General features: G+C 40.3%; 1 protein-coding gene, 1 long non-coding RNA gene and 2 other non-coding genes across 5 annotated transcripts; 3 read left to right on the plus strand and 1 right to left on the minus strand.

Moving 5' to 3' along the window:
* Positions 1-2306: 2306 nt before the first annotated feature.
* LOC123487337 lies at positions 2307-2497 on the plus strand. The gene has a single exon (XR_006659736.1). It is a non-coding gene; the product is annotated as a U2 spliceosomal RNA (small nuclear RNA).
* A 1098-nt stretch (positions 2498-3595) lies between these two features.
* LOC123487338 lies at positions 3596-3777 on the plus strand. Its single transcript, XR_006659737.1, has one exon. It is a non-coding gene; the product is annotated as a U2 spliceosomal RNA (small nuclear RNA).
* A 9069-nt stretch (positions 3778-12846) lies between these two features.
* LOC121558987 (OX-2 membrane glycoprotein-like) lies at positions 12847-18338 on the plus strand. 2 transcript variants are annotated; one of them, XM_045218552.1, is made up of 10 exons: positions 12847-13136; positions 14222-14557; positions 14755-15051; positions 15425-15460; positions 16270-16366; positions 16470-16534; positions 16836-16904; positions 17058-17075; positions 17220-17282; positions 17556-18338. In XM_045218552.1, the coding sequence occupies exons 1-6, from the start codon at positions 13082-13084 to the stop codon at positions 16480-16482; spliced, it is 834 nt and encodes a 277-aa protein (XP_045074487.1). In that variant the 5' UTR covers positions 12847-13081; the 3' UTR covers positions 16483-16534; positions 16836-16904; positions 17058-17075; positions 17220-17282; positions 17556-18338. The 2 variants fall into 2 exon arrangements, with proteins under 2 accessions (XP_045074487.1, XP_045074488.1); XM_045218553.1 differs by lacking the exon at positions 15425-15460.
* Positions 18339-19479: 1141 nt separating this feature from the next.
* Positions 19480-26185, minus strand: LOC123487336. The gene is made up of 3 exons (XR_006659735.1): positions 26074-26185; positions 25064-25100; positions 19480-20307 (listed from the first exon to the last, which is right to left on the minus strand). It is a non-coding gene; the product is annotated as an uncharacterized LOC123487336 (long non-coding RNA).
* Between the last annotated feature and the right edge of the window lie 399 nt (positions 26186-26584).

Consider the following 26584-nt stretch of genomic DNA (forward strand, 5'->3'; position numbering starts at 1 on the left):
ACCACCGTTTCCCAGACAGGCCTCCTAACGAGGACTTAAAGTGAGTCTGAAAATTAATGTCATAGTTAGATAGTTTGTCCGCTTCCCTCCTTTCCCCATGTCGTCCATTTTAACATAGCTAGCATAAACGCTAGAGGGTTTAGGAACCTTGTTAAAAGGGCGACTGTTTCTTCCCATTTGTCGTCCATTTGCTTCTCTGTGTGTTTTTTACAAGAAGTACATTTAAAATATCAAAATGATATGGAGCGATTTACGAGGGAATGGGTTCAATGAACTAATTACACACATTTCTGTTCTGATGAAAACAGTGCATTCGGGGGACTCTATTGAGGCGCACGAAAACATATTTAATGTGCCTAATAATAAAGTAGTCAATTAAACATTACGGTAAAAATGAATTACCTTTTTATTGTGGCATAAACAAAACCAGTCATTATATTTTCATCTGATTTGTCAAACAAATCAATTCAAAATGTAGGCTACTTCTGTGCATGTTCTTCCACTCCAAAATTATTTCAGCATCCAAACTGCATATATAACCTATTAGCGCCATTTGATGAATGGAAATAGACATCTGTTACAAAACACCTAAAATGTTGCCTAATGAAGTTCAGCAATTGCCATTGATTGGGACTACGTTAATTGATGTGCCTTGCTGACAAATTGACCCTTTTTGTAGCATGAAAAGTCGTAATGTGCCTACAGTGTATCATGTATGTAGCCTATTGGATAATGGCAAAATCATTTGGGCTTTTTGGGGCTTGGGTTCATTAAATGTCGTTAATGTAGTGCTCATAAAATATATTTAATATATGGCTCATCAGGCTCAGTTAGAATCAGGTTTGAATGTTCATGCTGATCAAAGCTCTAATCAAATCCAGACATGTATATGCTTTACAATTTTACAATGCTTTTGAATGACACTTTCGGTTTTTGCGGGAGAAAAGTGATTTATTCTCGGTTAATACCGGGTTACCTGGGAGGAAAGACATTTATTCTCGGGATGGAACATTTGTAAAATACCGGGAAAATATTGAACCCTAATGCGCATACAGATTGATTCACAAGTCACCAACCAAGTAACTTACATATACTGTACCTTCATTAGGCCTAATGGCATTTTATGTCCATGATATGACATTTCTTGTAGTGACTGAGTAAGCCTAATTGTAAAAGTAAGCCTCAAAAGTGCCATGTTTGTACAGTTTATAATGTGGAGGACACATTTAGGCAGCCAGGACCATACGCCAGGACCGCTCCGGCCTAGCTCGCAATGCAGTCGTTGAAGTTTGGCCTCTAGTAATTTAGGAGTGCAACTTTATGAAGGCCTCCTCACAATGTCCTTATCAAACAAGGCTCTACAGAAAGATTTTAATAATAAAAAGACATAGGCTATTTTTATTGTTCACATTATTTGCATTGATGATGTATTGAAGTCAAGTGGTTCAACATTCAAATGCAGTTTGATGTACCACACAGGACAGATTGGAAAAAGCGACGATCGGTGGAACTCTGGTGCCACCAAGTGGACAATTGCTTCAGTTCCGTTGTGGCAGCAATGCTACCAGAGATATTTGATACAATATCAAATGTTATGTCAATATTATTATCTCCAAATTGTTTCCCCCCCACCCGTGATATATTATTATTCCAATTGAGCTGTTAATCTGGTTTTAATTTAACAACGCTTTCTCTCATTTCCGATTGGAGGGCGGATCACCACGTGACTTTAGAACCTACCAACTTGTTTCTTTGTAACAGTCAAACGTGGTTGTTCACTATGGAGGACTAAAAGTGCCACAATTAAATAAATAAATACACCATTAAATAATTACTTAAATGTGTCATTAATTAATTAAAATTAGAATTAAATACATAAATGTGTTATTAAATGTGTCATTAATTAATTCAAATACCGATTCATTTTATGTAAAATACATATATAATAATTTCACTATTTACATTTACATTTCATGGTCCTGCGTTATGTATTTTACATAAAATGAATCGGTATTTGAATTAATTAATGACACATTTAATAACACATTTATGTATTTAATTCTAATTTTAATTAATTAATGACACATTTAAGTAATTATTTAATGGTGTATTTATTTATTTAATTGTGGCACTTTTAGTCCTCCATAGTATGTTCCCGACGTTGATCAACTCCCAATCTATGCCACCATTTTCTAAAAGCATTATCTTTGATATTTGGCGGAAAGCTTACCGAGCTCATTTTGGTGTAACCACAGTCGAATTTGACGTGTCGGAGAACGGCCCCTTCCTCCCGAAAGCATTGCGGTATCGCTTCTCGGCCTTTTGGCTAAGATCAAGTGTAGTATCTGTTCTTATCAGTTTAATATCTGATACGTCCCCTATCTGGGGACCATATATTAAATTGATTTTTGGAATAGGGAGATGGAATAGGGGCTTGCTCCGTCCACTCCACGCATCGACCTGGTATTGCAGTACCTCCAGGAACGGTGCACCCCCTGTCATTGTAAAGGTAAATCAGGTAGAGTTAACGCAGTTGCTCAGTTTGAATTTGTTAGGATCGTGATGTATATTGTAATTTCACAACAGTGCAATTCACATGATCAAAAATATACACAAATAGCTAAGTAATTAAGTAGTTTTAAAAAAAGAAGACCGTTGTTATGATTGGAAATATATACACTAGAAGAGAGACCGATTACCTATATCACCTTCCACCTGGCTACGGGCACAATTAAATGGTTTAGACAACAGACTGAAAGATTTTAATTGGCTTGTTTTACACAGACGTCTTCCGGTCCGTTCAACATTATATGATCATAATTTGACCCTGAATAAATTTTGTCCCAGGGACAACTGTTTCGCAATTGAAACAATTCCCCATGTTTTATGGGAATGCTCTTTTGCCCAAATAGTTTGGAAGAAAATTAAAATAGATTTTAATATTTTATAAAACATTGATTATGAAGGGGTAGCCAAATTTGAACTAAAAAATGTGGAAAAGGTGCAATTATTAGAATTAGTGACTCTGGTGTCCCTTATCAAGACCAAACTTTGGGAGGCCAGATGTGGTGCGGTCAATGACACCCTCAAGTGGTCACCGACGGGATTGGTTAAATTTATAAAACAAGAAATTTGGAAAAAAATACAATTCGAAATAGATAAGTGGGGCATCACATCTGTTAAACATAGATGGAAAGGGATATACCCTTCTTTGTAAACGTTTTTTTATAGCCTATATATAGGCCTATGTATAACTGTATTCTGTCATGTAAATTGAAATGTAGGCTAAGCCTTTGTAAATATTTGATATACACTGAGGTTTATTCAGAGTTCCCTTTGATATATGTGTATGTTTTTATTTCTATAATTGTTTTTATTCCTTTGAAATATCAGCTTTGGGAGATTGTTAGAGGCAATTGTTTACATGCTTCTCTTGAATGTAGGCCTTTTAGCTGGTCAGGTTCCTCAGAACAGCACTTTTTTTAGGAGTTTTGTTATTTTGATACGGTTAAGGTACTGTTTTTGTAAATCCATGTTATGTACAACGTTATGCACTGATTTTGTACTTCTATTTGAATGAGAAATGAAAATAAACATTATTTTTCCACACAAAAAAAAAAAAAATCTATTCTTATCAGTTTAATATCTGATACGTCCCCTATCTGGGGACCATATATTAAATTGATTTTTGGAATAGGGAGATGGAATAGGGGCTTGCTCTGTCCACTCCACGCATCGACCTGGTATTGCAGTACCTCCAGGAACGGTGCACCCCCTGTCATTGTGAAGATAAATTGATAAAGATAAACTTCATTGTGAAGTTAACGCAGTTGCTCAGTTTGAATTTGTTAGGATCATGATGTGTATTGTATTTTCACATTTGAACAAGTTCATCTCAACGTCAATGATGGCTAGAGAGTGCTGGTCAAGTCGGTCACCGTTATCTTGACTATGATAGCTGATATCAATGGTGCATTAATCTTCTAATCAAAGTTTATTCATCACCTCCACAGTACAGTGAGGCTTACTTGCAAGCTCTCCTCAACAGTGCAATACACATTATCAAAAATATACATAAATAGCTAAGTAATAAAGTAGTTTAACAAAAAGAAGACAATTGTTATGATTAGAAATATATACACTAGAAGACTATACAGTATAAACTATGAAATGTGCTAAAGTCATGTACCGGTAACGTTATCTGATGTACATTTTACATTTTAGTCATTTAGCAGATGCTCTTATCCAGAGCGACTTACAGGAGCAATTAGGGTTAAGTGCCTTGCTCAAGGGCACATCGACAGATTTTTCACCTAGTCGGCTCGGGGATAACGTTATCTGATGTATTTGTCTGAAGTCATTATTTGATAGGCCTGCTATTTCACAATACTCAAATATATGCCCTTGAAATGTATACAAGGTTTGTAATCCGTCTTCCGGTGTTACAAAGTAACTATGGCTATTCATCCCATTGATTCTATTTCTATGATTTCACACTGCACCTTTTCCGAGTGACAAACTTTATATAGTGTACCAAGAGTTATTCCTTCATTTACGGAATGTATACAGTACATATCATATATACAGTACATATCATATATACAATACAGTCGTTGGCTTACGGCCATACCAGTCGCAATACGCCCAGTCTCGGAAGCTAAGCAGGGTCGGGCCTGTTTAGTACTTGGTTGGTACACTGCCTGGGAATACCAGGCGCTGTAATCATTTCTGTCCAGCATGGTGTACTCTTCTACTATTTAATATGGGAGCAACTGTCTTTATTTATTACAGTTTCTCTCAATCGCCTACAATAATATTTTGGAACAATTTTCTCGATTTCCAAAACAGAGTCCACAAGACACACAACTTTTGCAAAACAGTAAATGCTTTTTGAAAATGTAGTTGTCTTTTTAAAACATAATTCATAAAAAATATTATACTGTCAAAATTGCAAATACATTCATCAAAAGAACACAACTGCCTGCAAAAAGATTAACACAACTATACTTATCTCTTGAGTGCAAGCAGAGAAAACAGAAAGTTAGTCTGTCTTTTAAAAATCCCAGTAGATCCATAAATGTTCTTTGCAGTCACTAAATCCCGATGATCAAAACTGGATGTACAATGATCCAAAGGTGCAGAATTATGGGTAATTACTCTCCTTTTATGCATATTTAACCAAACATTTTCATACACATGAAGTGTGATTCCTGATAAAAAATAAAATAATAATAAACTAAGCATATTGTGTGCATGATTCATTCATTGGAGTCATCACAATCCAATTCCATGTATTCAATACATAGGCTGGTTTGCTCACAGTTTTGTAGACTTTCCATTGGCGTACAGAAACGCAATCCACAATAGAAATAAGGAAAGCTGAATACAATGGAGGAACACAATTGATATGAACGTATAGGCCTCAATCCACAGCAAAGCAAAGCTCTAATGGAAGGTCACATGTTGGAGATGATGACTTAGGAGTAAGCCAAAGTTACTTAGAAGTAACCCAACTTAATTCTCTGCATCTCTGAATGTCCGCAATATTAAATTAGACAGTCCCTGTTTCCTAGATCTTTCCCTATATTGTACATGGTATGACACTGATGGGGTGATTTTAGAATTTTGTGCAGTACTATTTACAGATTGCTGAAAAGTTATTTATTCTCGGGAGAAAAGTGATTTATTCTCGGGATGGAACATTTGTAAAATACCGGGAAAATATTCCATCCTAGTCTGGTGGTTAAAAGGTGTTTAGCTGAAACCTTTTATATAAAGTTTATGAAGGTCTTCCCTAGTGTAGTTCCTAGTTTTGACAATTGCCATGGTAACACATCAGCATTCTCTTATCTCATCTGGTCTCTCGTCTCTTATTGCCTCACGGAAGGCGGCTTCCTGGGACTCATGGGAGGTAAGCACTTCCTATATTTACTTCATGTGTTTTTCCTCCAGCCCTCCTTCTGATTGCGCTCCATTTCATCTGTTTGGGAAAAGTATTTTATTTTCTTGATAATATGCTTTGGATTTCCATAAATATCCAATTTTTGATCTGATTGACAGGATGAGGTGAAAGTGTGTTCAGAAGTCTGCCACACTGTTACGAACCCTGTGGCTTTAAAAGTCTAGGGTGGATGGAACAGAGACCTGTAACATAATTCATGCAAATTAGAATCATGACATGGAAACAGTGAGAACAAAAACTACCACTTGAAAGTGGCACAATATTGTTTGTGCCACTTTCTTGATCTAATTGTGCTTTCACAACTGTTGACAAACCTGTTTATTTCACAACACTAAATACATGTCATATTGAAGCTGTAAATCAATCTTCTTGTTGCATGGGTAAATAGCTACAAACTCTGAATTGTTAAATAATTTGTATTTATTAGCAAAAAGTAGTAAGACAGGCTGGGCACAGCACGACGCGTTTTGGTTTCACAGAACTAGAACAAGATACACGAGGCTTTAAGCCACTAGAAGATGCTACTAGACTGAGGCTAATGTAACCACTCTGAAATTCATAGACAGAGAAATAGATGCAAGGACCGACCATCAAATAAATGTTATGAGGCTATACAGTGTTTGATCAGATTTGATCGATAAAGTTGACTAATTCAACATATACATAAAAACAAGAGTGTATGACATACTTGTAAATCATTGAGCTATGCATTAAGGTGTCTGTAAACAAATCTAGACATGAATAAATGCATTTCTATATCTTCCAAAACGTTTTAAACAGTGGTCGAGGAGTACAAAAATGGCGTCGCAGTGGCTTCAAAACATCACCTAGTCTCATGTTTTTAGTAGTCCAATCCATCACCCTCCCTCTTCGGAGGAAACACATCTAGTGTTTATATACATAACTGTCTGTCTGTCTGTCTGTCTGTCTGTCTGTCTGTCTGTCTGTCTGTCTGTCTGTCTGTCTGTCTGTCTGTCTGTCTGTCTGTCTGTCTGTCTGTCTGTCTGTCAGTCAGTCTGTCAGTGTGTGCATGCGAATTGTGTGTTAACTGTTGACAAAGCAGTTCATTTCACTACAGTAAATGCATGATTTCATATTGAATCTGCAGCTCAATACTCTTACTGTATGCAATGATTGATGTCGCTCTAATTGGTACTTTAATGTTGATGTGTGCCCTTATGCACATATCATGTATATTCTATCCTGAAATTGATAGAAATCGATAGTTTTACAACAGGTGCTACCACTTCCACCCGCATAGTCTGGACTTCCCTTACCTCCTTACTCCCCCTTCTGACCATTCTGAGTACTATTAGTGAATAGCAAATCAATCCCAGAACAACAGCAAAGGACCTTGTGAAGATGCTGGAGGAAACAGGTACAAAAGTATCTATATCCACAGTAAAACAAGTCCTATATTGACATAACCTGAAAGGCTGCTCAGCAAGGGAGAAGCCACTGCTCCAAAACCGCCATAAAAAAGCCAGAATACGGTTTGCACTGCACATGGGGACAAAGATCGTACTTTTTGGAGAAATGTCCTCTGGTCTAATGAAACAAAAATAGAACTGTTTGGCCATAATGACCATCGTTATGTTTGGAGGATAAAGGGGGACGCTTGCAAGATGAACAACACCATCCCAACCGTGAAGCACGGGGTGGCAGCATCATGCTGTGGGGGTGCTTTGCTGCAGGAGGGACTGGTGCACTTCACAAAATAGATGGCATCATGAGGAAGGAAAATGATGTGGATATATTGAAGCAACATCTCAAGACATCAGTCAGGAAGTTAAAGCTTGGTTGCAAATGGGTCTTCCAAATGGACAATGACCCCAAGCATACTTCCAAAGTTGTGGCAAAATCACTTAAGGAGAACAAAGTCAAGGTATTGGAGTGGCCATCACAAAGCCCTGACCTCAATCCTATAGAAATATTGTGGGCAGAGCTGAAAAAGCGTGTGCGAGCAAGGAGGCCTACAAACCTGACTCAGTTACACCAGCTCTGTCAGTAGGAATGGGCCAAAATTCACCCAACTTATTGTGGAAAGCTTGTGGTAGGCTACCCGAAACGATTAACCCAAGTTAAACAATTTAAAGGCAATGCTACCAAATACTAATTGAGGGTATGTAAACTTCTGACCCACTGGGAATGTGATGAAAGAAATAAAAGCTGAAATAAATAATTCTCTCTACTATTATTCTGACATTTCACATTCTTAAAATAAAGTGGTGATCCTAACTGACCTAAGACAGGGAATTTTTACTAGGATGAAATGTCAGGAATTGTGAAAAACTCAGTTTAAATGTACATTACATTTACATTTTAGTCATTTAGCAGACGCTCTTATCCAGAGCGACTACAAATTGGTGCATTCACCCTATAGCCAGTGGGATAACCACTTTACAATGATCCTTTTTTTTTTGTCTTTTTTTTTTTTGGGGGGGGGTAGAAGGATTACTTTATCCTATCCCAGGTGTTCCTTAAAGAGGTGGGGTTTCAAATGTCTCCGGAAGGTGGTGAGTGACTCCGCTGTCCTGGCGTCGTGAGGGAGCTTGTCCCACCATTGGGGTGCCAGAGCAGCGAACAGTTTTGACTGGGCTGAGCGGGAACTATGCTTCCGCAGAGGAAGGGGAGCCAGCAGGCCAGAGGTGGATGAACGCAATGCCCTCGTTTGGGTGTAGGGACTGATCAGAGCCTGAAGGTACAGAGGTGCCGTTCCCCTCACTGCTCCATAGGCAAGCACCATGGTCTTGTAACGGATGCGAGCTTCAACTGGAAGCCAGTGGAGTGTGCGGAGGAGGGGGTGACGTGAGAGAACTTGGGAAGGTTGAACACCAGACGGGCTGCGGCATTCTGGATGAGTTGTAGGGGTTTAATGGCACAGGCAGGGAGCCCAGCCAACAGCGAGTTGCAGTAATCCAGATGGGAGATGACAAGTGCCTGGATTAGGACCTGTGCCGCTTCCTGTGTAAGGCAGGGTCGTACTCTCCGAATGTTGTAGAGCATGAACCTGCAGGATCGGGTCACCGCCTTGATGTTAGCGGGAGAACGACAGGGTGTTGTCCAGGGTCACGCCAAGGCTCTTCGCACTCTGGGAGGAGGACACAACGGAGTTGTCAACCGTGATGGCGAGATCATGGAACGGGCAGTCCTTCCCCGGGAGGAAGAGCAGTTCCGTCTTGCCAGGGTTCAGCTTGAGGTGGTGATCCGTGATCCATACTGATATGTCGGCCAGACATGCAGAGATGCGATTCGCCACCTGGTTATCAGAAGGGGGAAAGGAGAAGATTAGTTGTGTATCGTCAGCGTAGCAATGATAGGAGAGGCCATGTGAGGATATGACAGAGCCAAGTGACTTGGTGTATAGGGAGAAAAGGAGAGGGCCTAGAACTGAGCCCTGGGGGACACCAGTGGTGAGAGCACGTGGTGCGGAGACAGCTTCTCGCCACGCCACTTGGTAGGAGCGACCGGTCAGGTAGGACGCAATCCAGGAGTGAGCCGCGCCGGAGATGCCCAGCTCGGAGAGGGTGGAGAGGAGGATCTGATGGTTCACTGTATCAAAGGCAGCAGACAGGTCTAGAAGGACAAGAGCAGAGGAGAGAGAGTTAGCTTTAGCAGTGCGGAGAGCCTCCGTGACACAGAGAAGAGCAGTCTCAGTTGAATGACCAGTCCTGAAACCTGACTGGTTTGGATCAAGAAGGTAATTCTGAGAGAGATAGCAAGAGAGTTGGCTAAAGACGGCACGCTCAATAGTTTTGGAAAGAAAAGAAAGAAGGGATACTGGTCTGTAGTTGTTGACATCAGTGGGATCGAGTGTTGGTTTTTTGAGAAGGGGTGCAACTCTCGCTCTCTTGAAGACGGAAGGGACATGGCCAGCGGTCAAGGATGAGTTGATCAGCGAGGTGAGGTAGGGGAGAAGGTCACCGGAGATGGTCTGGAGAAGAGAGGAGGGGATGGGGTCAAGCGGGCAGGTTGTTGGGCGGCCTGCAGTCACTAGTCGCAAGATTTTATCTGGAGAGAGAGGGGAGAAAGATGTCAAAGCATAGGGTAGGGCAGTGTGAGCAGGACTAGCAGTGTCATTAGACTTAACAAACGAGGATCGGATGTCGTCAACCTTCTTTTCAAAGTGGTTGACAAAGTCATCCACAGAGAGAGAGGAGGGGGGGGATTCAGCAGTGAGGAGAATGTGGCAAAGAGCTTCCTAGGGTTAGAGGCAGATGCTTGGAATTTAGAGTGGTAGAAAGTGGCCTTAGCAGCAGAAACAGATGAAGAAAATGTAGAGAGGAGGGAGTGAAAAGATGCCAGGTCGGCAGGGAGTTTAGTTTTCTTCCATTTCCGCTCAGCTGCCCGGAGCTCTGTTCTGTGAGCTCGCAATGAGTCATCAAGCCACGGAGCTGGAGGGGGAGGACCGAGCCGGCCGGGAGGATAGGGGACACAGGGAGTCAAAGGATGCAGAAAGGGAGGAGAGGAGGGTTGAGGAGGCAGAATCAGGAGATTGGAGGGAGAAGGATTGAGCAGAGGGAAGAGATGATAGGATGGAAGAGGAGAGAGTGGTGGGAGAGAGAGAGCGAAGGTTGCGGCGGCGCGTCTACCATCTGTGTAGGGGCAGAGTGAGTAGTGTTGGAGGAGAGCGAGAGAGAAAAGGATACAAAGTAGTGGTCGGAGACATGGAGGGGAGTTGCAGTGAGATTAGTAGAAGAGCAACATCTAGTAAAGATGAAGTCAAGCGTATTGCCTGCCTTGTGAGTGGGGGGGGATGGTGAGAGGGTGAGGTCAAAAGAGGAGAGGAGTGGAAAGAAGGAGGCAGAGAGAAATGAGTCAAATGTAGACGTAGGGAGGTTGAAATCCCCCAAAACTGTGAAGGGTGAGCCATCCTCAGGAAAGGAACGTATCAAGGCGTCAAGCTCATTGATGAACTCTCCAAGGGAACCTGGAGGGCGATAGATGACAAGGATATTAAGCTTAAATGGGCTAGTGACTGTGACAGCGTGGAATTCAAATGAGGAGATAGACAGATGGGTTAGGGGAAAAATTGAGAATGACCACTTGGGAGAGATGAGGATTCCTGTGCCACCACCCCTCTGACCAGATGCTCTCGGGGTATGCGAGAACACATGGTCAGACGAGGAGAGAGCAGTAGGAGTAGCAGTGTTATTTGGCTAAGGTGTATGTAAACTTCCGACTTCAACTGTATATTTGCACGGGTGTTGTTAGGCCTACGGTTCTGACTTGGTGGTCTACAGGGAGAACACTGTAAGAACATTTACATTAAAATTTACGTCATTTAGCTAAAGAGGTAGGGTTTCAAGTGTCTCCGGAAGGTGGTCAGTGACTCTGCTGTCCTGGCATCGTGGGGGAGCTTGTTCCACCATTGGGGTGCCAGAGCAGCGAATAGCTTTGACTGGGCTGAGCGGGAACTGTGCTTCCGTAGAGGTAGGGGGGCTAGCAGGCCAGAGGTGGATGAACGTAGTGCCCTCGTTTGGGTGTAGGGTCTGATCAGAGCCTGAAGGTAAGGAGGTGCCGTTCCCCTCACAGCTCCGTAGGCAAGCACCATGGTTTTGTAGTAGATGCGAGCTTCAACTGGAAGCCAGTGGAGTGTGCGAGGAGCGGGGTGACATGAGAGAACTTGGGAAGGTTGAACACCAGACGGGCTGCAGCGTTCTGGATAAATTGTAGGGGTTTAATGGCACAGGCAGGGAGCCCAGCCAACAGCGAGTTGCAGTAATCCAGACGGGAGATGACAAGTGCCTGGATTAGGACCTGTGCCGCCTTCTGTGTAAGAACGGCCCATGTTCTGAATTCTGCCGCTGTACATTTCAAAAGTCTAATATTAAGGATCTGTTTTGGTCCTATACTTGGCGCTCCGGTACCGCCATGGTCCAAACACAGAGGAGTGATAAAAGCTGAAGCCAGGCCCACTGTCTTCAGATATTGTGTATGTTCTCATGCGTTCCATCTCCCCAATGCATTTTAATAAACTTGTCCTAAAACATGTATTATTTCCTTTACATTGTTGTCCGATCTCACCTATGATTCCTCTGTCAGTGCAATGCATATACAACTTCAAAATCAAATCAAATGTTATATGTCACATACTTCGTAAACAAAAGGTGTAGACTAACAGTGGAATACTTACCTATGGGCCCTTCCCAACAATGCAGAGAGAAAGAAAATAGAGAAAAAAAATAGAAATGGAATAACATGTCATAATAAAAGTAATAATAAATACACAATGAGTAAAGATAATTTGGCTATATACATGGGGTACCAATACCGAGTCGATGTGCAGGGGTAGGCGACGAGGTAATTGAGGTAGATATGTACATTTAACTAGGAATAAAGTGACTAGCCAACAGGATAGAAAATAAACAGTAGCAGCAGCGTATGTGATGTGTCAAAGGAGTTAGTGTAAAAAGGGTCAATGCAGATAGTCCTGGTAGCTATTTGGTTAACTATTTAACTAACTATTAAGCAGTCTTATGGCTTCCGGGTAGAAGCTGTTCAGGGTCCTGTTGGTTCCAGACTTGGTGCATCGGTACCGCTTGCATGTCATGTTGATGATTGTTTGATATCCCCTTTTCATTAGATTGAAGTGTGTCGAGTTTGAGTTCATATCGTCATTTATTTGATTATGTAAATAAAGGCTTGTTTTGTTTGATTCCACACTTTATTGAATTATTGAATTATTTTCCTGCTTGATCTGTCGGATTTTCAGATTGTTCAACATTCAAAACCATTGTTTATTTAAACAGCCTTTATGGATTGTGTTTTCTCCCTCCAATCTGTTGTCTGAGAATAGCTCATCGAACTTTGTACTGTGGTTGGGGGGCAGATATACAGGAGGCTAAATTGATTGAGCTGAACTATGACTGTAGACAGAGAACAAGTTTAATTTCACTTTTATGGAGGAGGGTAGCCTGGTCCCAGATCTGTTTGTGCTTTTGCCTACTCCATTGCCATTGCCAAGCTAAACATTTTTGGCATTACAATTCCAGAGGAGTTGGCAAGAAAGCATAAACAGACTGGTACCCAGGCTATGGAGCAGAAGGGAAGAAGGAATTTCCCGCTTTTTTTCTCTCATCTCAATACTGTGGTAATACAGTAAATCACATTTTCACCATGTCTGCTGCACTCTACAACTCCCTGTTTATTCTGCTCATAATCCTCCCTAAAGGTGAGTTATATCAGTTTTATGCATGATAATACCGCATTTGACTACCACTTTGAAAGTCGCACAATATTGATTGTGCCACTTTCTTGATCTAATTGTGCTTTCACAACTGTTGACAAACCTGTTTATTTCACAACACTAAATACATGTCATATTGAAGCTGTAAATCAATCTTCTTGTTGCATGGGTAAATAGCTACAAACTCTGAATTGTTAAATAATTTGTATTTATTAGCAAAAAGTAGTAAGACAAAGGCTGGGCACAGCACGACGCGTTTTGGTTTCACAGAACTAGAACAAGATACATGAGGCTTCAAGCCACTAGAGGGTACTACTAGACTGAGGCTAATGTAACCACTCTGAAATTCATAGACAGAGATATGGAAGCAAGGACCTACCATCTATGATAATAAAAATAAATGTTTTGAGGCTATACAGTGTTTGATCAGATTTGATCGGTAAAGTTGACTAATTCAACATATACATAAAAACATAAACAGGAGTGTATGACATACTTGAAAATCATTGAGCTGAGCTATGCACTAAGGTGTCTGTAAACAAATCTAGACATTAATAAATGCATTTCTATATCTTCCAAAACGTTTTAAACAGTGGTGGAGGAGTACAAAAATGGCGGTGCAGTGGCTTCAAAACATCACCTAGTCTCATGTTTTTATTTCTAAATAGAAGTAGTCCAATCCATCACCCTCCCTCTTCGGAGGAAACACATCTAGTGTTTATATACATAACTGTCTGTCAGTCTGTCAGTGTGTGCATGCGAATTGTGTGTTAACTGTTGACAAACCAATTCATTTCACTACAGTAAATGCATGATTTCATATTGAATCTGCAGCTCAATACTCTTACTGTATGCAATGATTGATGTCGCTCTAATGGGTACTTTAATGTTGATGTGTGCTGTGCCCTTATGCACATATCATGTATATTCTATCCTGAAATTGATAGTTCTACAACAGGTGCCATCACTTCCTCCCTCCTAGACTGGACTTCCCTTACCTCCATACTCCCCCTTCTGACCATTCCGAGTGCTATTAGTGTCTAAGAACTATTGTGTCTGTCTTCATGCAGGGTTCTCTCAGTTGGTGAGAACACAACAGGTTGTCACAGCAACCCTGGGAGAAGATGCAGTCTTAAACTGTGAGCTCATGACACCCAAAGACGTGCGGCAAGTCACCTGGCAAAAAGTGACAACTGGGCAGAATGAGAATGTGGCCACCTACAGTAAACGTGGTCCCAATGTCAACCCACCTTTTAAGGGGAAAGTGGAGTTTGAAGACGAGGGACTGCAGAACTGCTCTATCATCATCAGAGGAGTGTCAAGAGGAGACGAGTCCTGCTACAAGTGTCTGTTTAACACCTTTCCAGATGGACCAATCAGCGGAACGACCTGCCTCCAAGTCAATGGTAAAAACTGATAACATAATGTACTGTAAATGACTGACCCAGAACAACTTCTTCAGAACTTCAGGCAGCCATTTTATCAGATCATACATCCAATGTCTTGCAACAATTATCAAAATGGAATCATTTAGTAAATCATGTAAATGAAAACATTATAGTATTTACATTCACTGTGAACTGTGTCTGTTGTTGTTCTGTAGAGCTGTATGGACCCTCACTCCTCATCACACAAACCAACAACAGTCACACCACTCTGTCCTGTTCTGCTACTGGACGACCTGCTCCTATAGTGACCTGGGACGACATGATGATAGAACATTCCACCACGGTCGATGTCACCCATCCCAATGGAACTATCACTGTGACAACTACTGCAACAGTGGCAGTGGCCAGTCTAACTGACAAAGAGGTTAGGTGTGTTGTGTCACTGTCCTTCAGTGATGTCACCAATAATGCTTCCATGGTGATTCCAGCTAGTGATCAAGCTTCAATTACTGGTGAGAAATGTATATAGATCAATGTGTAATATATTGACATGATCAGGAACATGATGTCATGATGAAGTATCTTAGTCTATGCCGTTCTGACATTGCTTGTCCATATATTTATTTATATATTCTTAATTCCATTCCTTACTTAGGTTTGTGTGTATTGGGTAAATGTTGTGAAATTGTTAGATATTACTTGATAGATATTACTGCACTGTCGGAGCTAGAAACACAAGCATTTCACTACACCCGCAATAACATCTGCTTAACACGTGTATGTGACAATACATTTGATTTGATTTGATTTGATGTACTGCCAGTGTTCATGATGAAGTACTGCCAGTGTTCATGATGAAGTACTGTCTGTGTATTTCTATACTAGGTCAATCTCAGGTCTCTGATGATGACTGGATCAGTGGTAAATGGCTGTTATTCTAATAATGACAAGTCATAGTGTTGATAACGGGATATGGAGAAGGGAGAGTCGGTCAAGGATGGATTCAGACTAGGTGGTAAATTGTATGACAAGCGGCAGTTTATTCAGAGTAAAGATATCTGGTACAAGCGTGCACGGACTCGTTCTTTCAGCTCATATGGAACTTGCAGACGGAGCCCCGAAAACACAGTGCACATATGTTTTATACAGTTAGTAAAGTAGGTTGAGTCTGGCAGATCTGGTCTTCTGGTTGGTCCATGCTGTTCGAGCGTCGTCCTCTGTGATTGGGTCTAGGAGATCTACGCGCTGTAGCTCAGGCCCTTTACTCCGAATGTTCAGCAAAGTAGGAGATTTGGTGTGTGCGTTTAGTTATCTTGTCTTGTGTAAGTCTATGTGTGTCAGTGCATCTGTGGCAAGAGTCACGAGATGTTGTTGTCTATAATCAGCAATGACCCTAACACCCTGTGGTCAGGCGTTACCTGTTTTATCAATGTCTATGCAAGGTTGGTGTCAGCATTCTGTCTCTGAGTGTGTGTGTGTGTTCAGCATCATGTGCCTCTTGTGCAATGCAGAACATGTTTTCTGCAATATATGTGCCTTCGAGTTCTTGACAAAACTTGTCTTGAAAAAGGAATTAGTTATAGCAATGTAATAGCAATAAGCTATTTATAAAAATAGCATTTATTACAATAGTCAACCTACTGTTTTTGATCTTTTATGATTTAACTTTCAGGTGTAGTGTACCTGTGAATTTGACCTCTGTCTTCTCTTGTCATCTCTGTCATTCACAGATGCAGTGGCTGGTTCAGTGGTTGGTTCAGTGTGTCTCATTGCTGTAATCTGTGTATTAGTGTTGCTGCTAAAGAGGATAAAAGAGACCTCGTCCAGGTAGAGATACAAAATATTACCTTGAAAATGAAAACAGTTACTATGAATATAATATGTGATTTGTCTGCCAGATGTTTACCAGTTGATATCTAATTTGATGTAGAAAACCCCAGTAACTGACCCTGAAACCAGCAGAACTCCCTTAAAGACACCACCACCATCCAAACAGTAAGATGATCATTCTAAAGAACATTTAAGGGGTCATGATTGAAACCTTTTTGAAAGAAAACATGAAACATGACAATTACATTTTCTGGACTGTGCTATGCTGGTTTAAACGCATTCTTCAAGATTAAATAATTGTAATAAAATAATAATGAATCCGATTATGTGGTTCTTGTTAGTACATTGTACATTTTGATTTATTTCAATGTCACACCAACCTCCAGTCCATCACAATTGTGAGTATCTCTTCCACATTTTAAAAGCTTTTTAAGGTAAATAATAATTATAACTAAAAAATATAAAGTTTTTTCAGGTCAAACTCGTCAACCAGCTCACCAACCAGCTCACCAACCAAGCGTAGGACGACTAAGAAGTAGGTTGACCTTCTCATACTTTCATAGCCTCTTCATGTCTTCTGTAATCTCTCTCATTGAGAAAGAAACTTTGGAATGAAACTTGGAAATGTACTTCTGTGGTGTATGTTTCCTGCCGGTACATTGTCTGTTTTGATCTCTTTCACACCAAGCTCCAGTCCGTCACACATGTGAGTATTTTTACAACTTTATTTGATTATCCCGATAGAAAGCGTGAAACAGACGATATTGAGAATGTTACAAAAGCTTTTAGTATAAATTACAAAAAAAACACAAATTGAAACATAACTCAAAAATGTCCTCTTTTGTTTCAGCATACAATCCCTCAGCTCGTCAGACAAGCGCAGGATGCAACCAGCTCAGGAGGCTGTAAAGAGGTAGGTTTCCATCTTCATTCTCTCACTGTCTGCTGTAGTCTCTCTTCTTCAGGAAGAAGCTCTGAAATGATGTACTGTTGTGGTGGTCATGTTGTCTGCATCCATGCACTCAGCTGCATGTTAATACCTGTTCTGCTGTGTTTTGTCACAATGGCTGTCAGACCATCTTATTACTGGACTGTGTGTACAGAAGAAAACCTCTACCTCATAATGATGAGTGTATTTATCCAATTGAAAAATGACAATTTTCTTTCCCCCTCTTTTCTCTCTCAGGAACCTTTTTCAATGACTACTGAGTGACTACTCACACTGCCACACACACACCTTATCATTATTGACTAATCTGGTTCATGTTATTTTATCTTTAAAAGTCTGTGACAATCAATACGTATTTTAAAAGCAGTCCTTTTTTAAAGATGTTGTATTGAGCCTGTCATAACAGTTAGCTTAGTTGCCTGGTTTGGCTCAGGTCATGATACTCTAGGGCCTAGGGAGAGTTGTGCAGGTCAGTTTAAAGATTGTAGGGAGAAACCATAAGGCTCTCTGAGACATTTACAAAGATCACACACGTACGAGGGGAAAATCAATCTTATTGGACACTTCCACTGAACAATCAATATGCAGTACTGCCATCAGGTAACATAATCAGGTTTTGACCTCTTAAAACCAAGAGAGACGGCATCAGTACAGCTTTTAAATGACATTATGTATTTTTTACTCATGTTTATCTTGTATATACCTTGTAAGCATTTGTATCTGTCATGTGTGTTGCTGTTTATATGTTTACTTTAAATCTTTATCTTATGTGATGTGCCACAACTGAAGTTCCTTCTGGAAAAAATGTAATTTAAGGTTTCAAACGAAGGGTATATTACTGGAAACTTTCGACGTTTACCAGTAAACTACCAGAATTTTGGTAAATTTCAAGTTTTGGGGGGGAATTTTATAAGATGACATCTAATGAGCTTTTTTGGGTATTTCTGATTATCACATGTCTGTAATTATCTCTGGCCCTCTGTGTGGCCTTATCACTGTAATTATCTCTGGCCCTCTGTGTGGCCTTATCACTGTAATTATCTCTGGCCCTCTGTGTGGCCTTATCACTGTAAATATCTCTGGCCCTCTGTGTGGCCTTATCACTGTAAATATCTCTGGCCCTCTGTGTGGCCTTATCACTGTAAATATCTCTGGCCCTCTGTGTGGCCTTATCACTGTAATTATCTCTGGCCCTCTGTGTGGCCTTATCACTGTAATTATCTCTGGCCCTCTGTGTGGCCTTATCACTGTAATTATCTCTGGCCCTCTGTGTGGCCTTATCACTGTAATTATCTCTGGCCCTCTGTGTGGCCTTATCACATGTAAAATATATCCAATATATAACAAATAGAAGAAACGCTGTAAAACATTCTCCTAAATATCAACCATCACCTTAGTGAATACCATTGGTGTTTAATATGAGGGTTTCAGGATGAGATATCCTTCATATATTTTTACACATTTTAATGTATTTTACAATATGTCTTTGTTGTAAAATGTTTTGGCGCCAAACTGGTGTCAGTTGTAAAAAAAGTCAACAGCTGGAATAGTTGCAGAGTTAATAAAAAATAATGCAGTTGTTGATTAGATGCTTTTCTCATTAATTAGACTATTTTCTCTTGAACCATATGGTCTATCCACTAGAAACGCATGGACAATATGGACACAGATATAAAAAACGAATACTATATGTGAATAATTTTTTAAAACGTTATTCAAGTATAAATTACCAAAGTTACCATTGATTGCCATAGATTACCTGTTAATTACAAAAATTATCGAAGATTCCGGTAACTTTGCAACCCTCATTCTATTCTATTCTGTCTGTCACACTCTCTTTACTTGAGCCATAGCTTAATAGGGTTCATCCCTGGCTGTGCACTTTTCATATTAGTCTCAGCTGCTGGTATAAGTGTTTTTTGTTTATTTAAATGTTGTATTAATAATTTGTATATGTTTTAGTTGTCTACATTGGCTATGTTTTTGAAATTTCACTTTTGCTAAATATTTTTGTTAAATAATTCAAAAAGGTAAGGGCTGCATTATTATTCATGAGATGTTGCCTGACGACATATCGTGCATTTAATTCCGCTGCTCTATCTGGATGGGTAGTCAGGCTAACTGTGATGTGGATGGGTAGTCAGGCTAACCGTGATGTGGATGGGTAGTCAGGCTAACTGTGATGTGCAGGAAGGAAACAAAGGAGCTGCCACCATGAAACAGTTATCTCATGCTTTTAATAGACTGGCCTTGCATCCACAGAAGTACATAGGCTACAGCATGCGTACATGTTTTTTTCACTTTTTTTGTTTGTTGGAAAAACAGTTCTAATTTATTTATTTATTAACATATCCACTTAAACATGTAGCCTAATTCATGTAGCCAGGCCTATATAGTAAACAGAAAACTATAAAACAGGTCTACATTAATATTCTGTTTTCTAAAGTTACAGTTTGAATACAGTGGCAGTTGGGACTTTTACTGATTTCTCCATTAATGTTTATGACAGGAAAATGTTAGTCTTTTACAACAGTATACTGACACCTGGTGGAAAAGTTTATGATTTTGGGATCAGGTGATCTCCACAGAAACAGCTTTGTTCTATCCGCAAACAACAACAGAACAGCTATAATTTTGAGACATGTATAATACAATTGTATTTCCATAACAGATGTGCAGCCTGCATACAGTGTTGATATTTACAACAACCACAGAAGATCTACAGTAAAGGAGAGGCTGATATATGGCAAGTCAGACAGGGATTTGTTTTTGCATTTTCAGTAATCAAAATATTCACAGTAAATGTATATCTACCACTCTACCATAGAGCTTTATAGCTAGCTGTTACGAGAAGGTGTCTAATGCCATGTCGTCATTGGTCAACGGAGCCAGAGGGTCAGGGGTTAGGATGTGGCAGCTGGAGTGTTGAGTAAAGCCCATTGTCTCTCCCTGTGAACGTGAACGTGCTGGGAATGTCCTGTTGCTCCTCCTACAAAGACATTAACAATAGTCACCATATTACACAGGGGGCTGTGGAAAATTCAATTGAAAATGTAAAAGAGCCTAGTCTGCAGGGGCCTCATTTATAAACGTTGCGTACACACAAAATATCCCCCAAAACACACATGCGCCAGTTTCCGTTTATAAAAACTGAACTTCACGTGAGAATGTGGAGTTCTCCCGCTAACTTTAGACCATGTGTACACACAGTTTCTAGTGGTTGAGGTACTGCATTGCAAGAAGGCATATGTAGCTTACATTTCCATTTTAGTCATTTAGCAGACGCTCTTATCCAGAGCGACTTACAGTTAGTGAATGCATACATTTATTTTTTTCCTGCCCCCTGTGGGAATCGAACCCACAACCCTGGCGTTGCAAACGCCATGCTCTATCAACTGAGCTACATCCCTGCCGGCCATTCCCTCCCCAACCCTAGACGCTGGGCCAATTGCGCGCCGCCCCATGGGTCTCCTGGTCGCGGCCGGCTACGACAGACCCTGGATTCTAACCAAGATCTCTAGTGGCACAGCTAGCACTGCGATGCAGTGCCTTAGACCACTGCGCCACTCGGGAGACTTGTACTAGTAGCCTTGTGGAGGAATATATGATGACACTCTGATTCAGAATAATAAAATGGGTAGCAAAATATAATAACAAGATGCAACCATTTGCAGTTAGTTAGAAGCACGAAAATCTATTTATTTTATATTTGCATTCTAAAATAATTAGGTGTGCTTGCCAAGCAAAGCACAACTCTAGATTTCTTACATACTCTTATTATAATTATTATTACTATTATTATTATATTTATTTCGCTCGCTCTAGAGTTTAAACGATTTAAGCTATTAAAAAGAAACCAACTTCCAGACTGCCCCAACTTAGATTGCTTGTCAAAGGATTTTTGATGCTGTGTATACTTTTTGAGCTATAACCATTTAAAATTTTCATTAATTAACACAGGTTTGAATGAGAACCATAGCAATCAATATATTTTTATTTATTTATTACTTTTATTTATACAGGGTGGGTCAGCATTGAGACCAGGGTCTCATTTTCAAGGGAGCCCTGTGGACATACAATAAATAATATCAATACAGTAAATACAACAAGATTAATCAAAACAAGGGCCCAAAATCGACCCCTTTCGTGATATTGAGAACGCAGCTACTGACCACAACTACTGAGCACAACTACTGACCACAACCACACAACAACTGACCATGACCACGCAACTACCGACCACAACCACACAACTACTGACCACAACTACGGACCACAGCCACTGACCACAACTACTGACCACAACTACTGAACCACACAACTACTGACCACATAACTACTGAACCACACAACCACTGATCACAACCACACAGCTACTGGCCACAACCACAGAATACTGACCACAACTACTGACCACAACCACACAGCTACTAACCACAACCACACAACTACTGACCACAGCAACTGACCACAACCACAAAACCTCTGACCATAACCACACAGCACAACTACTGACCACGACGACTGACCACAACTACTGACCACAATCACAGAACACTGATCACAATCACAGAACACTGACCACAACTACTGACCACATCAACTGACCAGAACCACACAACTACTGACCACAACTACTGACCACTGCTACTGATCACAACCCCAAACTACAGACCACAACTACTGACCACAGCTACTGACCACAACCACAAAACGACTGACCAGTATTGACCCCAACTACTGACCACACAACTACTGACCACACAACTACTGACCACACACCTACTGACCACACAACTACTGACCACAACCACACAACTACTGACCACAACCACACAACTACTGACCACAACTACTGACCACACAAATACTGACCAAAACCACACAGCTACTTGCCACACCTACTGACCACAACCACACAGCTATTGACTATAACTATTGACTACAACCTCAGAACTACTGGCCACACGACTACTGACCACAACTACTGACCACACAACTACTGAACCACACAACTACTGACCACAACCACACAGCTACTGACTATAACTATTGACTACAACCTCAGAACTACTGACCACACGACTACTGACCACAACTAATGACCACAACCACACAGCCACTGACCACAACTACTGACCACAACTGCTGACCACAACTACTGACCACAGCTACTGACCACACCGAGAAAACGACTGACCACAACTACTGACCACAACCACCCAACTACAGACCACACAACTACTGACCACAACCATACAGTTACTGACCACAACTACTGACCACAATGACTGACTACTGACCACACAACTACTGACCACAAATACTGACCACAGCTACTGACCACACCCAGAAAATGATTGACCACAACTACTGACCACAACAACTGACCACAACCAGATAACTACTGACCACACAACTAATGACCACAAACACACAACTACTGACCAAAACGATTGACCACAACTATTGACCACGTCCATACTGTAGGGCCCAAAGAACCAGCAACAGAACAACACAACTACTGACCACAACCACACAACTACTGACCACATAACTACTGATAACAACTACTGACCACAACCACACAACAACTACTGATCACAACTACTGATCACATCCATACTGTAGGGCCCAAAGAACCTACAACACAACCACACAACTACTGACCACACAACTACTGACCAAACCGATTGACCACAACTACTGACCACTACTTACCACAACTATTGAACCACAACTACTTACCACAACCACAAAACTACTGACCACAACTACTGACCACAACCACAAAACTACTGACCACAACTACTGACCACATCCATACTGTAGGGCCCAAAGAACCAGCAACAGAACAACACAACTGCTGACCACATAACTACTGACAACAACTACTGACCACAACCACACAACTACTGACTACAACTACTGACCACAACTACTGACCACATCCATACTTGTAGGGCCAAAATAACCTACAACACAACCACACAACTACTGATCACAACTACTGACCACAGCTACAAACACCACCCCAACGATGACATGTGCAGACTGACAAAACGTAGGTGCCTTCAACACAGATTTTTGATATCATTCTTACTTCATAAACTATAAAGCTATAAAATTGGGGAATGCAGGCTTCAGCACTCAAAACTGAAATCACTGCCACAAAACTTTCAGAATGTTCAAACTAAAACATTTTGAGAGCTTTAAAACCCATTATATGGCTTATGATTATATAGTACTCACTCTAGCCTACAATGCTAGCCCACTATAACCCACTAGAATAACTCCACACCTACAAACCACCCCAAAGTAGGTCACTATAACTAACACAGAGCCTATGAAAACCCTATGACTACCATTGCTACTACTAACATTACTACTGCTGTCACTACTACTACTATTTCACAAGCATAAATACTTCAAGACTAGCAAGCACACCACATTTACTTCAGTAAATGTCCTTTTTCTAGTTAGAAAATACATATTTTTCCTATTTATCTAATTTCCATGGTCATTGCAGAATAATCTCTCACCGTTTCTGACCGTGATGGTTTCATAGCCTATAGGCCTACAACAAGTTAAGATAGGCTACCATTAATGCCATCTGTTATTTAAGTCATGTGTAGCTCAGTTGGTAGGGTTGTGGGTTCGATTCCCACGGGGGACCAGTATGAAAATGTATGCACTCACTACGGTAAGTCGCTCTGGATAAGAGCGTCTGCTAAATGACTAAAACATAAATGTAATTAGACCCACTTCACAGTAGTAAATAGATAAGCTATTTCAACTATTTTGCTCTATGCGATCCGATCCGAAGTGCAGTTTAACAGTAGGACAGACGGTTCACCTTTTCGGTTCACCTTTTCCATTGACGTTTGTCTGAATACTGCACTGTCAAATTTCTCGAAGTAGACAATATTTAATTTATAAACATAATACATGTATCATAACCATTGTAGAATAGATTCCTTACCTTTTTTGGCCATGATGAGTTCATATTCCTAAAGTAGCCATAACATAAATTACCATTTACTTGTGCCTATGAGGCTATAATATCAAGTTGTTGCTCTATGCAACTGAAAGGAAGCGCGGTTTATAACAGTTGAATTTAACAGAAGAACAGACAGTTGATTTTTTGTATTGAAGTGTGTAGGCTACCACTGTAAGCAGGCGTATACTGTAGTTGTCATTTCTTTCCGAATAGACAATATTTCAGAATTCACGGGCAGTGCAGCATATTAAAAAGTTAATGCAAAACATTATTGAATTCAAACAATCTGTTTACATGTTCACAACAATTTGCAATGGTTTTTTTTCTTTCAGAAATGGTCAGATACAGCAAATGTCACTGTAAACGTTTACAACATTCTGCCAGAGACATTTGATAAAGCTCGCCATTGCTATTTAGAAACTGCCACGGTTTAATTCCAATACTTCCAGTACACAGCTAAAACGGGCGTTATTGTCAACATAAAAGGTAAATGATGGTCGTTTTTCAGGCGGATTGTAATGCTCGTTCATGTGCGAACAGGTTCAGGATGGGTCTGATTTATAACGGGAAACATGCGTATGTATGGCATTCGCCTAGTTTATAAATCTCAATATTTTTGTACGTGTGCAGTCTTTTCAGAAATGGCGCAGGCAGATATTTTGTGTGAAATGTACGCAACAGTTATAAATGAGGACCCAGATGCCTTCATCTGACTAACAGGCAACAGCAAGTAGTGTTGTGGCACCTCGTTGACGGTTCCAGACACTTGTAGCTGTGTTCTCCTGTTGAGCAAATAATAACAAGATTGAATTAACATAGCACCAAATGAAACATGTTTTACACAGCACATTTTTCAGAGCAAAATGATTGTGTGCAGTGTATGTGTTTTTTTCACCACACTTGTTTTTGACAGGAAATGAGAAGTGAGAAGCCACAACAAAGTGCAGTTTTTGGAAAGTACTCACTGGTCACATATCAGTTGAACATCTAGCCTAGTTTCGATTTACATTTTGGTTGAGTTGTCAACTAACGTGATGCAACATGAATTCAGCAAAACATTTCACCATGTTATTGGATTTAGGTTAAAAGTAGGGTGAAAAAAATACGAAATTCCTTAGATTGATTACTTTTTGCAAATCCAATCAGTCCCACGTTGTCATCACATTACATTTTTTTGTTGAAATTAAGTGTAAACAACATTGATTCAAAATGTTGCCTATTGGGTAGTGATCAGTACAAAACGAATCGAGTCAGACTTAAAGTATGTCAAGTAGCCTGTGTGTTATACATGGTGTTTAGGTATTTAAAAATGTCTCAGTAGGATATATAGCATTGCATGTGAAGGGCTTATATAGAACAACTTCCAAACGGACTAATTCGAGGCAGAAAGGAGTTGGAGCACTGAACAGTCACAAGTTCTCATCCTATCCAATGGATTAAAGTGAGCTAAAATCAATCAATTTCTCCCTTTCTTGTTGAGTGCTCCAACTCCTTTCTGCCTGGAATTAGTCCTTTTGGATGTTTTTCCTGGTCAGCCCTTTTCATGCTTTTCGTCATTGTTGTTGAGCACCCCTCCTTTCCTTTGTTTGCTGAAGAGTGAAGGCCCACCTGAACTCAGAGCATTGCATGTATTTCTTAGACACCAATTCAGTACTCTGAATGCACCATTTTTACTACAGTGCTTCCAAGTAATTATTCAAATACCAAAAAGCTGACAAATAGTCATGACAGCAACTCTTTTTTATATTATCTTACCTGAGATGAATTTTCCTCATGATTATGCCACCAAACACCAGGACAGCGACACATGCTGCAACGCCTGTTATCATCCCAAAATAGAAGAGACTGTTGTCTGTGGCCTCTTGCACTTGGGTTCCTGAGAAAGGAAAAATATATATTATGATCTTATATGTGTCTCTTCCGCCATCTTGTTCATTTACATGAAGTCATTGTGTTGTCCACAGTCTCCATTTTAAGACATTATTACATGTATTGATGAGAAAATCCAATATTGTGACTACAGAGATTCTCTCAGTTCTGTCAGATGTAACTTCTATGACAGACGTTAAAAAACAAGACAACAAAACACTCACAGAACATAAAGGTAAGCTAAATACATATTACATATTGAAGGTACTTTTGCACATGACGTGCATTCCACTAAATATGTGGTAATAACATTATGCTGAAGTTCATTTAAAATGATTAAACACTTACCATTGACAGAAATATGTATGTTTATTTCAGCATTGCCTTCCCAGTCATA

The sequence above is a fragment of the Coregonus clupeaformis genome, unplaced genomic scaffold (assembly GCF_020615455.1).
Source record: "Coregonus clupeaformis isolate EN_2021a unplaced genomic scaffold, ASM2061545v1 scaf1662, whole genome shotgun sequence".
NCBI classification, from domain to species: domain Eukaryota; kingdom Metazoa; phylum Chordata; class Actinopteri; order Salmoniformes; family Salmonidae; genus Coregonus; species Coregonus clupeaformis.